The sequence below is a fragment of the Humulus lupulus genome, chromosome 3 (genome assembly GCF_963169125.1).
Source record: "Humulus lupulus chromosome 3, drHumLupu1.1, whole genome shotgun sequence".
Taxonomy (NCBI): Eukaryota; Viridiplantae; Streptophyta; class Magnoliopsida; order Rosales; family Cannabaceae; genus Humulus; species Humulus lupulus.
Window position 1 is genome coordinate 9,053,813 of NC_084795.1, and position 16,824 is coordinate 9,070,636.

At 36.5% G+C, this 16,824-nt stretch overlaps 1 protein-coding gene across 1 annotated transcript; it reads right to left on the minus strand.

Annotated features, from left to right (window-relative positions):
• Positions 1–2,573: 2,573 nt before the first annotated feature.
• LOC133822011 (uncharacterized) lies at positions 2,574–5,803 on the minus strand. The gene is made up of 6 exons (XM_062254207.1): positions 5,339–5,803; positions 4,448–4,565; positions 3,903–4,246; positions 3,677–3,808; positions 3,503–3,601; positions 2,574–3,391 (listed from the first exon to the last, which is right to left on the minus strand). Exons 1-6 carry the CDS (start codon positions 5,764–5,766, stop codon positions 2,827–2,829), a joined length of 1,686 nt encoding a protein of 561 aa, XP_062110191.1. The 5' UTR covers positions 5,767–5,803; the 3' UTR covers positions 2,574–2,826.
• Between the last annotated feature and the right edge of the window lie 11,021 nt (positions 5,804–16,824).

Consider the following 16,824-nt stretch of genomic DNA (forward strand, 5'->3'; position numbering starts at 1 on the left):
AAATCTAAAAATTGAATATGTAATATATATTTTTTATTTTTGGTATAATAATAATTGAAGTGAAAATATTTTATTTATTTATTTGTTGTAATTTTTATTTGATCAATGAATTTTTTTAGAAAATATATTGTAAATTAGAATTAAATTATATTCTGTTATATGATTTTATAATTAATTATTTTACTAAATTTATATGGATAAAAATTTTAAAAAGTAGATTGACTTGTAAAATTGACAAAAGAAAAAAAAATCAAGACTGTAAGAAAAATAAAAGAAAATTAGCAAGAATTTTTTTTTTTTTTTTAAACTCAATTTACAATTTGTGGACTTAGAAAAATATTTTACTTTGTTAGCTATTTTTATTTTATAATATTTAACTTTTAGTATAGAATTGAAATGATAAATTTATATTTATTTATTAATAGTAATTTTTTTTTGTAATCTTTATTTTATAAAATATTTTATCATTAGCTGAATTTTATTTTAAAAAATATATTATAAATTAGAATCAATTGCATCCCTTTGTATAATTTTACAATGAAATATTTTAACAAATATATATAGTTATGGAGGTGAATAAAAATTTTAAATTGAAAAAAATACCCTTTTTATTAAAAAAAAATAGAGTAAATATTTTTACACTAGAATTGTAGAAAGAAGAAAAAAAATTGTCAGTAAAGAAAAATTATTGTACAACATAGCACCTTAAAAAAATGTAAAAAGTCTATTAATATATAAATTAATATTATTTATTAGAAAATAATATAAAGAGAGAGATAGAGAAGCAAGATCCGTGAGATGAGCCTTAGATGAGATGTTATGAGAGAGAGAGAGGAACATTATGAGTCATTGAAACAAGTGATCACGAAAAAAAAAAAAAAAAACAGAAAACAAAAACAAAAACGTGAAAACACCATTTCCTAAATCCTTTTATAAATTAGAATTTGTTTTTAAAAATAGTTTTCAAAAATGATAAACCAAACAAGAATTTTGTGTAGGTCCCACAATTTTTAAATTTTAAAAACATAAAATTGGATTGGAATTCTATACCAATCACACCCTAATGTTTCCTACATAATCACTTTTCCATTGGAACTTTATGAACCAAACAAAGGAATGGCAAAAAGATTGTTTCATTTCCATTCCTTTCTTTCTTATCAACCAAATATTATCTCAGTGTTTAGTGACAAATGTCTACTTCTTGAACATGTCTTATTCTTTATTAATTCTTCACTCAATATTTTTCTTCCTTATTAATATTGTACTCAATCCTTTTAGTACAACTTTTTTTAGAGCTACTTCATTTCCAACTTTTTTTAGAGCTACTTCCAAAGTACAATATTCATTTTTTTTCTAGGTTGTCTATTTTTATGTCATCATTATTGTTTCTTGTAAACTATATTACTTCATCTACACCTCCAGCCCCCTCCTCTCATCCCCTACTTCAATCCAATTGACTTTGTCTCTGCACATATTCTACGTTAATGTGGGATTCTCTAACATCTCGTCAATAATGCTGGCTAATTTTGCTCACCAATATTAAATGACTCGATTGCTAGTGTCTCTTTTTAGCTTATTATCTCTAAATCACAAATAACTATTTTGGCTTGTTTTTTGAATAGTTTAGATTGGATCAGATACCTAATAGAGTTTTATTTTTGGCTCATGATACAATGTTAAATAAACAAGCAGAGTAAAAAAAAAATTATATTAAAAGGAATGTGTTTTGTATTGCTCAAATTAATATTATACAAGAGTTTAGTATAATACAGTAAGTGACAAGAGTTGGTTAGTTGTAGCCACTCATAACCAAACTAAGAGACATTACAACTAACAACTAAGGCACACTAACAAAAACCAATTACCTTTGTCGGAGCTAATATCACTGGAAAGCCAGTGCTCTATTAAGAATTTATGTTTATGGAGTTTGTGCAAATGTTTTTTTCCCAAAAGTTGGATGGAAAGTCTTTGACAAATTACTTAAGTTGTGAATGGTTAAGAAGCTAATTGTCTCATTTGGCAAAGCTTCTTACATCTAAAAGCATAAGATAAGTAGCTATTCCTGAAGAAGCCCTAGAAACTAGCTTATTCTAAAAAAAAAAATTTAAACCAAAAATCAAAATACATTGGAAACTTAACCAATCTTAAAAGAGTTTCTAAAGCTTCAAAAGCCTAAAAGTGACTTCTAAAAGCCCAACCAACCAACCTCATAGAAGCAATGACTTACTTATTCTTTTTGGATTACTATTAAATAAATATATTTTTTTAATGAACAAAATTAAATGTTTGGATATTAATTAAAAAATAATTTCTCCAAAAATACATTTTAAATTAAAAAAACACTTTTTATTTTTTACCCAAACCCTCTCAAATGAAGGATTGTGTTTTGTAAACAAACACAGGATACCATTACCCTTTGAAGACCTTGTGAATTGTAACTGTTGCTGTAAATTAAAGAAGAAACAAACTCTGATTTTGAGTCATAGAATGCTCATGAACAAAATCAAATACAAATGCTCGAAACCTATCACTACAGTGGAAAAGGGAAAAAAAGTGGAGAGACATGATGATAATAGTAGAAAAAAAAGTGGGTTTAGTAACTCAATGTGAACATCTACAAGAATAATGATAATAGTAACAAATAAACAAATGAGATACAGAGAAAGTGAAAACTGCTCTATCATTTGACAAATATTTGTTTCCAAAGATAAAAGAATGTCTTCACCATTGGGTTTAGTAACTCAACAACAGAGTGGTTGTGGTTAATGCTGATTTCAGAAGGTTTTCATGGGAGACCACCATAATCTGATGGCTGAGATCTTATCATCAATCTTGAATTTTCTCATGTCCATGAATAGTCCCTTTTCTTTCCAACTTTCCAGGGCCGAACCATTCAGCCATCTCCTCATCATCAGCAGAGTATGGAAACTCTGACCTTCTCTCAAGACAGGCCGGTCTTAACTCATCACCATTGTCATCGTCATCATCGTCTTTGGCTTTAAATGTACCTTTGCTTCTCTCTAGCATCTCTGATTTCCATCTCTCTCTCTTTTCTGCACTTCGAGACAAATCGCTCTTACCTCCGGCAATAGGAAAATCAACAAAACCAGAAGCCTCATTCTTTGACTTAGGATAAGTACATTCTTCATTCTCTTCTTCCACAAATCTCCACACGTTTGCACTATTGTTTCGACATAATCCACTTCGTTGTACAGAAGTCTGAATACTATTATCAGCATTGTAAACTTCAACATTCGTCAATCTACTATTACTGTAGCGTACATTTTCAAGGTTACTTTTAGCATAACTTTCTGAGGAATTCACTGCCTTCTGTCTTCTATGGTCACATTTTAAGCACACCATGTTTCTTCTGAAGTTGATATAGTTGCACCTAAACACAACATTATGAAACATATGGAAACATAAACCACTCATAAGTATGTTACAAAAACATAGCAACGGAATGCAAGGCTTGTTAATTTGTTTAGTTAAAACAACTCACGATGGACATTCCCATTCCCCTTGATTAAGCTGCCGCATTGGAGGCTTCTCTTTGCATTGCAAGCATTTTGTGTTCCTCGCGAAATTCAAGAAATTACATCTGTGAAATTAAAACTCTCAATAAGAAACATGAGCTGGAGGTACGGTGAAGTTAAATGATCTAAGCAGCAATTACTTGTCACAGATCCAGTCTCCCTTCTTCAATGGAAGATTATCCTGATTCTCCCTGAGTTGCTTCAGTTTTTCTTCAAATAAACCATCACAGCGAAGGCACTTGATATTTTTGGCAAAGTTTAGAAAATTGCACCTGGAATACGAAATAATAATAAGGTGAATCAGTGTGAAATAAAAATTTCCGAACATAGAATAAAATTAGAAACATGATAGAGCTCCAAAATTACGTGGGACACAGCCAGTCGCCTTGCTTCATTGGGACATGTATGCGACCTTTATCTTCTGGAATTTTCGGATCTTCCACTAGTACAAACTTTTCTAATGACTTTGGCTTCCGGATATTGGAATTCATACTCCTCGTGCTATATTCTACCATCTCTTTGAGTAGTGCTCTTACTGATTCTTTGACCATTTTGTTTAGACATGGCATGTTTTCCACCGTCCCGGCAATGGGATCAAGCCCATATGTCAATAAGAAACGCATAACATCCACTGTCCGCCCACCTTCATCTTCACGAGCCTTCACATAAGCCCTCTCACAGTCTCCCCTCAAATTGCAGGAGCTGCAAGTCTACCAAAATGGGTGATTAGATTACATGATGAAGAGCAACTAACATATCTATGTCTCTTTCTCAGAGCAAAAAAATACTGTTGCTTTTATAAGTATAAATCAAAATAAACTAATTTAATTTTAAAGAACTTGCTTAGGAAATTTAATTTAATAGGTTCATTTAACCAAAAAGGACATGTATGGAAAAACTGAGTATATTACATCTCCTTCGTCAACGCCCACGTATGCCCTCAAACGCTTCCCTGAGTTGACAACTTTTCTATCTAAACTTGGGCATCCACATCTAGAAATGGCCTGGATATTTTTCCTAGATAAGAACCTGAAGAAAGGAATACAACAGACTCAGTTTTAACTCACATAAACATCAAATTTTTTAATAAACGTACTTTACAATTACAGCCCACAGAAAGAAAAACAAGTCTTCATGTCCACCAATCAGCTATAATGTACGGCAAAATCTAGATGTTAGAATACGCATCAGAAGAATCATCTACATTTTTTTGTAAGGATACAGAATTATAATACCCGTATATAAAGAAGCTCACTACAGCTCAGCTAATATCATCAAGAATTTCATGATTTTTGTTTACATCCTATAAAAAAAACAGCTCAATTTTCATAACATGGGACCATGCATTCAATCTGCAGAAACCTGAGCTAAGGGTTGAGATCAGAGCTTCTCTATTCCCAATAAGAGATATTCTATGTCTTTCAATGCCTACCTCTACGATAACTAACAAGACTAAGGAGGTGGGTGACACTATTGTAATACATAGGAGACCATAATCTGTATTTTAAAGCTGGACCAAAGAAAACACACCCTTTCCCTTTAATGTATACCTAATAGTATGGAGGCACAGCCATGCATTATAGGTTATACTAAAACGCTTGTGATTTATCAAGTCCTTCGAAATTTGAAAGTTATAGGCCTAACGTAGGTAACCACATTAGACGCTTGTAGTTCTTATATCAGATTATCACTCACTATGAGACCCTTTTACTCGGTAACGCGTAAGAAGAAAATCGTATTTCATTCAGGTTTAATATCAAACAGGTTGCCTGCATATGCAGAAAGCAAGTAACCGACATAACCTTATGAGATTAAAATGATCGCGGGCGAAATTAAGGCACGCAGTCCGAATAAATTTGGATTCTCTGTGACCCACTTGACCATTTCGAAATGGGTTTCCGTCCCCTTCGAAGTAACCTCTCTTCAATAAGCACTCCATCAAATCCACCCACTCCGGCCACGGGTGCAAAATCTCGAAAGAAACATTTTCCTCCTTTGTAAGGATTCGAGCGTCATCAGAGTCCGACTCCGATTGGGTAACGCCGGTGACGGGTTTTGACGACTGAATCTCTTTAATTTCTCCCAATACGAAATCAAGCTTGGGATTCAGACCATGGTTTTCGCTAACATCGTGAAACTGCGAAATGGGTGAGCAAATTTTCAAGATTCTGAAGTGGTTTCTGAGAGTAGAGCAAAGATAGCCATTGTTGGTCTGAAAAAGCTGGTACATTTGATGGTGTATGGGTTTGGTTGGGGGCCTGTTGGCGCGAAATTTGAACAGGCAGACTCGACAAATTAGGCGAAGGATTATAAATACGTTAGTCTCTTTTAAAATTTGATTTAATTACTTCAGAGACTAAAATTATAGAAAAACTTTCATTTTGCTCCTCAAGTCAATTTAAAATTCAAATTAACAATTGGAAAATCTCCTTTTGACCCTTAAAATTTAAAATTTGTTGTTTCCAAATTTAAGAATAGCTAACATGCCAACCGTATAGAAAATTTTGTTTGAATTAAAATTTGATCTTAATATAATAATGAGGTAAATGATTGCTAAAGAACTACACATTTGATCAAATTTATTTTTATTATTACCAAAATAATTTTATTTTAATTACATGATATATAATATATTAAAAAAACAATTTAAAGCTAATTTTCTTAATGTTAATGCAAGAAAATTATTAACTAAGAAATATGGATCCAACTTAAGTGTTCGAAGGAGTGAATGAGTGATATGTTGCGACAATAAATCAATGAATAACGATAGCAATGGCAATCAGGGACGGAGGGAGTAAGGGCAATATGATAGCTCAAGTCCCACCTCAAATTTTTTTATTTGAAATTTTAATTAAATATTTTAACATAACTATAGAAAATAACATAAAAGTCATCACTAAAACTCTAAATCTATTAAAAGCCTCACTTCTTGTCAAAATCTGTCTTCGTCACTAATGGCAATTAAACAAAGAAATACTAATGGGTTGCTTAATACATGTTTGATTACATAAGTATCCTTTCTTTTGGCATTTGAAAAGTAGAAAAATGACATATCTATTACTTGATCTGGCACCACGATTTGGCGGCAGGCATGCACAATAAGTGGTTGTCGAGTTATGTGGTTGCACTATACTTGATACACATACAATAAGTGGCTATCACAAGCATTGTGCATGAGGGTACTATTGACACTCGGCGTAGTAGTTGGCACCCTGAACAGTGTCAGTCTCCCACATATTTCATTAGGGCATCTCCAATACAGCGCAGGCACCCTATAAGGTTGCCAAAATTTTTAAAATGTTATTATTTATTGCTTTTTATTTCATCCACTTAACTAGAAATGTTTTTTTTTTTTTTTTAAAGATGCCAATGTTGCCAATTTTCGGCAATCTTCCTTACAACATTCTGACTTGGGGACCCACAAATGGTAAGTGGCAACTCCGATGGCATCTGCATTCCAGATGCTCTTAGTCCTTCTCACGCTCTACCCTTTTTGTTCTCATGAGTACTACCATTCGATAGTGAAGGATTGTTTGTTTTCTCATAAGTCTTCCGGAAGTCTATTTGTCATGGCAACAAGATCTCATCGCTTAATGGACTTCTCACAAGTCTATTTGAGTCGTGATTTCAAGATTGGACAATCACGAGTCTTGATGCTCTCAAGTGCCACTCTTTTAGCGCCACATGCCCAACATTTAAAATTACCATTCAGGTTTGAAAATGAAAAAATATATTGTAAAATCCATATTTGGCAATTTAAGATTTGACAAATATTTTTGATTTCGTGTGTTTATTTTCAGTTTTATAAAGAAAAATATTATTGATTTTATCGCTATTAATTTATGATATTTCTTATTTATTAGGTTTGTATTTTTTGTAAGAATAAAGTCTCATTATTCTCAATATCTTTTTAGACTTTATTTTCTTTCCAAATTTAACTAATTGATTCTCTGTTTTATAGCTAACTGAATATATCTCTAGACAACTCTCAATCAGCTAAGAATGGGTAACTACTCAAAGTTAGTCAAATGATGAACTTGACCATGAACAAGTTCATATTCGTACAGTTCTGCAACGACAGAATCTCTGTCTGTTCCAACGATTTCGGTTGTATTGACTGAGATTGAAAGTTTATTTTGAAAACTTTCCTAGTGTGTTGTGCATCTAGAGTTGTGTAAATCTGACTTTGGGAAAGTATTTTGTGTATAAATACAAACCAAAGCATCATCCCTAAGTATCTCTTTCCACTCCTTAATTTCTTATACTTTTGGAAGAGTGTGTTTCTTTTGTAAAGGATAGTTGTTCTGTTATTCATCGGTTATTTTGTATCTTTGTAATAGCTTATGTGTTAAGCAAAATCTCAAAGAGAAGAACATGAAGAACAACCTTCGGGAGAAGGTTCATCAAGTCTTGCATCAGAAGGAAGCAAGCATTCATCAAGCAATTTGAAGGGAGTTCAAAACTTGGTGTCTTAGGAGATTCATTCAGCAAAGAGAGAGTACATCAAGCTTGCGGAAAAACCATTAGAGGGAGTCTAAGTTTTGTTTAAGTCAATTACTTTGTACTTGTGAAATTTGACTAATCAATGTTATCTCTGGGCGTGGCCTTGTGGACTAATAATATCTTAAAAGATATTGACACCACGTAAAAAACTCTATGTCTCATTTCATTATTCAGTCATTTTTATTTTATCACACTGGTTTGATATTCTGTAGTGACAAGAACTTGATATGTAGCTACAGAATACTAGTTTGTTGTACCAACTTGTTCGTTCCCAATTTAATTAATTTGGTTAATTAAATAAAAAGTTGGTAATCATAAATTACGGAATTTCAATTGGTATCAGAGCCGGTCACTAAACTCTTAGTGAGATCTTGTGATTATTTTTCCGTTTAATTTGTTTCATGTGATATGTCATTTTTCGCAGAAGAAAACTCCATAACCCAACCACCCCTACTCAATGAATCTAACTATCCATATTGGAAAGTGAGGATGAGGGCTTTTATAAAGTCTCAAGATGGAAAAGCATGGAGATCTATTTTATCTGGTTGGTCTCCACCAGTCAAAAAAGATGATGAAGGTAATACCAAAGTAAAATATGAACTTGAATGGTCTACTGCGGACGAGTTGTTATTGGATATAATAATAAGGTTTTGCATGATATTTTTAATGGTGTTGGTGAAGTTTTTATCAAACTAATTTTTTCATGTGATTCAGCAAAAGAAGCTTGGCTAATTCTTCAAACTCAATTTGAAGGAACTGCTGATGTCAAGCAAAGTCGGTTTACAATGCTCCAAACTAAATTTGATGAACTTAGGATGTTAGAATCTGAAACTCTCTCTGAATTTTATGAAAAATTATCTGACATTGCTAATGAATTTTTTGCATTGGGTGAGAAACTTGATGAATTTGTGTTGGTTAGGAAAATTGTGTGTGTTCTTCCTGATAGGTTTGATACAAAGCTTTTGGCAATAGAAGAAGCAAAAGACTTTGGTAAGATGAAGGTTGAAGAATTGATGGGTTCTTTGAGAACGTTTGAATTAAATAAACAAATCAAACAAAAGGACAAGCCAAAACCACCCATTGATAAAAATAAAGGTATTGCTTTCAAGATTTTTGAAAAAGAATGTTCTGACAGTGAAGAAGAAGATGAAATGACTTTGTTAACTAGAAATTTTCAAAAATTCATGAAAATAGTGAGCAATAAAAATAAAAAGAATTTTTCAAAATTTCCTAGAGGTAATGCTTCTTCAAAACCTTTTGTTTCTAACAATAAAAAGGGTATTAAATGTATGAAATGTGAAGGTTTTGGACATATCCAATCTGAATGTGCTAATAATCTTAAAAAGAATAAAAAGGGTTTGAATGTGACTTAGAGTGATGATGATTCGGATAGTAGTGATAATGAATTGTCAAATGTTGCTTTAACTTCTACTGTTCGTAGTATGCCAATCTTTTTGCAAGGAAGTAAGGAAGTAAGCAATATTGATCTGAAAAAAGAGCCTTTTGTTGAAGCAGAGTCTGATTCTGATGAATCAAAATTGGATGAAGATTCTTTGGCTTAAACGTACAAGGAAATGTACGATAAGTGGTTGGATGTATGTTCTGAAAATCGATCAATGACCAAGACTATCAAAAATTTAACTGAAATAAATAATGAGCTTTAAATTAGTAACAGAAATTTTGAGTCTAGTCTTGTTTTTGAAAAAGAAGAAAATGATCAATTGAAAAAAGAACTTGAAAGCATAAAAAGAAATGTAAAAATGCTAAATCCATGTTCTTCGGTTTTTGAGGATGTTCAAAACATTGGACAGAGGAGTCATGCTGGTTTAGGATACACTGGATCTCAAACGAATGAGAAAACTCAGTTTGTTAAAGCTGGGGCAATTTTCTATTGGTTATTCTGATGGTGTTTTGCAGGTGTCTTGTAACGCCCTAAACTCCCGGGACCGTTACAGTGCACATTGCAAACAATGCTAAACTCGCTAATCGAGTCATTTGGCCATAAACATGTAACTAAGTATGATTAGCGGTTTAGGGATTAAATTTTTTGATTAAGATATAATGTTTCACTAGGACGTTTACTGTATACATTGGGATCCCAAAAATATAATTTAAAGGTTTATTACAACAAAATATTTACAACCAGCCGATCTAAGCGGCAAAACAAGGTATAACCCTAGTTTCTGTCCTTCAAACCTCGGCTGTGGCGGTCGAGCAGCTGCATATGTACACATCGTCACCTAAACTCTCCAACTCAAGGATGGTCCAGCTTTCTTTTGCCTTTACCTGCACCACATAGCACCCGTGATCCGAAGCCCAGCAAGAAAACTCAATATGCTTATGAACAATCATATCATGATATCAAATCATATCTGGCATGCCTAGCAAACATAGCTTTATTCAAGCATGCAAATAAATTCAAACAACGTTGGGGAGTCGAGGATAAGAAATCCTACCCTCCTGATTGGATGACTATCAAGTCAATCATAATCAAATGAGTGATTTAACACTAGAGGTTCTGGTAAACCATACTGAGTGACTGACAAACAAGCCACTATGGGGCTCAGCACCCAAAGCCATGCAAATGATGATCTAAATGATCATACAGAGCTCATAGCTCTGAACAGATGAGTGAATATCACTTGGAGGTTCTGTTAACCATACTGAGTGACTGACAAGCAAGTCACTATGGGGCTCGGTGCCCATAGCCGTGTAACGAAACCGTTACCTGGGCTTTCCTGCAATGGCTCTAATCAGATGAGTGACTGATAGGTAGTCACTAACTTAAACAGATGAGTGACTGCTGGGTAGTCACTAGCTTAAATAGATGAGTGACTGTTGGGTAAGTCACTAGCTTAAACATATGAGTGGCTGATGGGTAAGTCACACAAGCGCTTTTAGTTTTCATCGAACTTGAGGTCGATCAGGCATTAATGCTCTTGTTGAGTCATCTAATCCAGAATGTCGATTAGATCTAATCTTTTATCGGCCATGTGTTCATGACGCTTATGCCATTACTGGCTCCCAGGTCGGTAACACACGACCAATGCCAAATCTGAGTGATCAGGGCCATGCACAAGTAAGCAATGCTACCAAACATATATCATATGTCTAATATCCAAATACAGGGCATTCAGCATGCTTACTTAACAATTACTAGCACAATTAAGATCATGCATACACACAGAGGCTCAAGCTCTGAACAATCTCATATTCAATATTCATGGCATACCCTAATCACATGTTTCTCGTGCATCACATGCATCATATTTAAACATCCAACATGCATCAAGAATAACCATGCATGTCACATATGGGGTGCAGTTTTCTTACCTTTGGTCCAAGCACAAGTTACCAATAAACGAGCCACAAGCAAGATCCCGATTCCAAGCCTTTAGTGATAACCTAGTCACAACCACAAATGGTGATCCAATGAGTTCAAGTTGAAAACCAATCCCGAAACCAAAACCTAGCCTTCAATACATCAAACCCCACCAATCCGGGTAGTAGGAATGATCCTGAGGCCTAAAACCAAGTTCCCGGGGCCAAAACACTCAAACGGGCTCAAACTTGTTCAAGGACTGCGACCCTAACACCTTGGGCCGCGGCCCCCAGCCACTCCAGGAGCAAGGGCCGCGGCGCCCAGCAAGGCCAAAACCTCCCCAGCTGCTTCTTCGAGCTAGGGCCGCGACCTAACTTCGGGTCAACCATTTTTCTCCATTTTCAACCGTTTAAAACCTCCCAAAAACATACCTAAACATCTCCAAATCCAAAAATCAAAGTTCCCAAACATCCCCATGATCCAAAACCCATAAAACCCAAGCTTCAAATCTAACAAAAACTCATCAAAACACAAAGTCCAATTCAAATTTAAAAACTTTAAAACTTAAAACTTGAATTACCTCCAATTGAGTTGTTTCTAACTAAAAAGTTTCTAATCCTCCCTAGGATCGCTATGCCTTGATCCTCGCTTGAACCCGAGTCCTAGAACTCAAGTTACCTTCGAAAATGGGATCGGGAGACGAAAGTGGAACTTTAAGGGAGAGAGAACGTATAGAACGTTATTTTATTCTTTTAAAATGTTACTTCAAGCTTAAGTAGCCTCAACCAAATCCTAACACTCAGGGTCCCGAAAACTCTCCCGGGGGCAAAATAGTCAAAACCTCCAGAATTTCCCCCTGATCTTACTAACTCCCAATTTATCACCAAATATTTATTCCCATTACCCAATAACCCGGTAATGCTCTAAATACCCCTTGACTCACTCCGAGTCAAGAAAAAATCTCGTTGTGACTTCTCACTAGCTTACCTCCTAGGATCGTCTTGTGCTAAGTAACCCTAGCATTACCAAACAATAATAAAGCACCACACACATATCACATATATGTCAAATATGCCAGAAATGGCCAAAATATGAAAATCACCCAATTAATAAGAAATGGGTTCACATGCATATTTAAGACACCTAAACATGCATATAAGCATTTAATAACACAATAAATCAATTATGGCCCTCCCGGCCTCCTAATCAAGGTGTTATCCAAAAAATTTGCATTGATGACGTGGCAAGTGATCCCTGGACACGTGGATGACACCTAGAGAAGCTCTGCTAGTGTATCGACCAAAAGGTACATTATAAGCAGGAGGCGGCCCAGTCTTTCCTGCAACCAGTCTGGTCGATAGCTCCACATACAACATAATGTTACAATAAAGATCTTTGTAAATCACGAAATTAACTCACACAATCTCCTAAGTATCCAATTATTCAGGAGAGAATATCTGTAACAATCTCGTGTAATCCCCCTTGAGCCTATAAATAGAGAAACATAGCTCAGGGAAGGGACTTTTGGCTTTTGAATTATTTGAGACTAGAGTAATTCTACTGAAATATTGTATTGTTCTTCAGAGGTTAGTGAAACTCATTGAACCCTTGTTCTTTGATCACTCCTTTGATTCTCATATCAATAAAAATCTAAGTGGACGTAGGTCATTACCAGATCCTGGGGGCCGAACCACTATAAAATATCGTGTTCTTATTACTTTTTGTCATTCGGTTCTTTTCAACTCATTCATTCACATCAAGCATATTCTGACTTCGTGTCAGTTGACCAAAATCTGGGTCAACATTCTGGTGCTTTCATTGAGAGCTTGATTTATCATTGTTGAGAAAACCAATGGCGAAAACTGCAAGGAAAGCTGTACAGGCGGCCGCCGCTGCACCATCAAACCCACCTCCTCCTCCCCCTGCAAGCGTGGCTGAGGATGAGCCACATTTAGACTTTGAGGAGGAAGAGATGGATGATGCGACGCTGAAAAGTACCCTGGGAGCGTTGCAGGAAGAGTTGGCTAATCTGAGAGCCAATCAAGAGACTGCTGCCAAAGTTATAGCGCGACAGCAACAGGAGATTGAACGGCAGCGCGCGGAGTTAAGCGAAAGGCAGGCGGAGATGGACCGCCGCCAGAGCGAAGCCATGGTAGCCCTCGAGGCAGCCTTGCAACTGGCTAGGAATCAGGTCGCACCTGTCTCGCAGCCTGACCAACCTGTCAATGGGCCACCCCAGAGGGGTCCTAATCCTAGCCCACCAATCCAGCCCTCGAGTCCGCAAAGGCCCGAGCAGCCTTAGGTACCTCATGACGATGTCCCACTGGACCCTGAGGCACAGCCTCCATCCCAAGCTGGTCGCGACAATCCCCCGCAACAGAGGCAGAATAGGACCGAGCATCAGCCTCACAGTCCTAGACGCCGTAGGGGCGATGAGCCAAACCTACCGAACAGAGGTCAGTATCTGCTTGGTAACAGGAGGAACTCAGAGTTAGGCTCTGCGGTCCGGGGTCCTCCACGGCATGATAATGCCCGGGGACATAACGACCAGCGCAGGCCACCCTCTAACGCTCAGGACGTTTCAACCAGGGATGGAAATCGAGGGAACAGTCGGTCTCACCATAGCCAATCGAGGTTCAGAGATGGCCATGGGTATAATGAGGCCGACTCAGGCAAAGGAAATGTTGGTAGGAGGAATGAAGAAAGAGGTAAAGGCGGCAACCAGATACCCCAAGATGACCAACCTAATGGACGGGATGCTGGGGGGCAGCCCAGGCAGAATAATGTCTTCAACCGGCTCGGGGGTAGCGAGCAACGGAGAAAAGACGAGGATTTGCGAGACGTGCTCAACAATCGTCGCGAGCGGCATGGCGATAACGTCCCCCCAGCAACAGAGGCCACAGCGATTCCTGTCGCCGTACAGGCCCAGATAGATGCCCTCAACCAGGCAGTGCAACAGCTGGTCGGGGGAAGGACATCTTATATCGACCACGATAGGAGGAAAGGTACTCCTTTCGTCCAGAGGATAGCTATGGCAGAAACTCCAAGCAAGTTCAAAATGCCTACGCTTCCAAACTTTGACGGGTACGGAGACCCAGTATCGCATGTCAATAAATTTGAGATACAAATGGACATTCAGAAAGTGTCCGAAGACGCTCGATGCAGGATCTTCCCTGCAACACTTTCTGAGGCAGCGCAGGAGTGGTTTTTTAAGTTCCCTCCTGCGAGCATAGTTTCCTGGGAAATGTTCGTAAGAGAGTTCTACGAACAGTTCTACGCGGGTCGTGTGCATCCGATCGAAGCAAACCAGCTGGTTGAAATTCGCCAGCAGGATGGAGAATCACTGAAGGATTACATCCAGCGTTTTATGCGAGTCGCGGCTGGAGCGAAAACAGTGGGGGACGAAGGCAAAATGATGGCCATAACCGCAGGAGTTAGGCGTCGCTCCCCCCTCTGGAAGAGTCTCCGCAAAGATGGAGTTAGAACTACCCAGGAATTCTTGGACCAGGCTGATCGTTACATTAAGCTCAAAGAAGCCATTGCCGATGATGGAAAGCCCTCAAACAAGGGTAAGAAGGCTGCCGAGCCCGCCAAAGTCACCAATGGGTCTAAACCTAACGGCAACGGCAAAGGCAGCGAGAACGGCAATGGCAAGAATGGTGGAAAACGGCCACACAATGAGCCTTCCACCTCCGACAATAAACGAGCCAGGGGTAACCGTTATGAACCTCGGTTCACTAACTACACTGCCCTCGTTGAATCTCGGGGAGAGGTTTATCAGGCCACAAGTTCTAGTGTGCCTTATAAGAAACCAGGCCTCATTCGAAAGGATATTTCGAAGAGAGACACTACAAAGTTCTGTCGTTATCATAACGACTACGGACATGACACCAACGAATGCAACCAGCTGAAAGACGAAATCGAGTTCCTTATTAGACAAGGACACTTGAGAAGATACGTACGGGCCTCGGGAAATTCCCAACGAGAAGCTCCGAGTAGCAACGAGCAGGCTCCCACGCGCCAACGCTCGCCATCCTTACAGCCTGCCCCTGTGACTGGCACATTATTGACCATTTGTGGAGGCCCGCACCTCGCGGGAAATAGCGGAAAGGCCAGGGAACGATATGTTCGCACCCTGCGCCACGTAAAGACATTGTTAGGAGTGTGTCCTAAAAGCATGTAAAGACATTTGTTTTTTCTGATAATAAATAAATACAATGGTTTATTATTATTGTCATATTTGGATTGTTAAATTATTGTTTGAATAATTTTGTAAATATCAGAAAAATTCCATATTCATTATTGAGGATGTGATCTTGTATTAGTACGAGAGAATTAAGATCACATGAATGAATAAAAATAGTCAACAACAACAAATTTAAGTAATGGAATTCTTTAATTGGAGTTGTAAGTATGGTTTACTGAGTATCATAATGATACAAATAATCTAGATTCGGATTATTGATGTGGTAAGACATCTCGGTAAAGGTGCTTTATATAATATGATTATATATGACATGGACCGATATGAATTAAAGTCTTTATCCAAAAACCATTTAACAATAAAGACTTGTAATTCATATCATAACAGATGATCATTTATAGATCAACCTAAATCCTGAGTGTTCATGAACTCCTATTCATGTTTATTAAATCTTTTGATTCATTCGTTAAGGTCTCTTCAAAGAATGAGGCTAATGACTTTTGTTTTGGAGATTTAATATCATGGATGGCTGGGAACATGTATCAACAATACAGAATCTAATCTTTCCTAACGGATCGTATATTAGTTCCCTTAAGGGTTAATTCTTGAACTGAATGACTTTGAGCTCAAATCTATAATTAGATTATAGATTAATTATTCACTAGTGAATTAATGGTACTTAAGGAATAAGAAGTAAATTAGAAAGGTAAAATGGTAATTCTTCCATTCTAATTTATGAACTAATTAATTAGAGGGTTGAACTATTGTAAGATGGTTATATCAATGGACGACTTAAGAAAAAGATTTCTGTAAAAGTATATCTATAACATAAAGAGTGCAATTCTGAATTTATAGTGGAGTAATATCAGAATTAATAAATTAACTATTATAATTAAAGAGTTTAATTATTTAGTTTCAATTTATTGGAGCTTAATGTTATAGGTCCATGGTCCCCGAAATGGCTCAAACAATCACTATCAAAGACAAATACAAAAATGGGCAAAAATGACTTATGTGATAAGTAAAATATTTTTCTATGTATCAAACATAATTATTGATTAATTATGTGTAATTAATTAATTAAGAATTAATTAATTATTTGATTTATCAGAAATATAATTAATTTTGAATTAATTTATTTTTGGGATTTTTGGTATTTAAATAATAATAAAAATTGGGAAAAATCACATGCCTGCACGTGCATGTGGTACACGTGTGGCACAATGCACAGGCACTGTGCTACACGCATAAGAGATGGG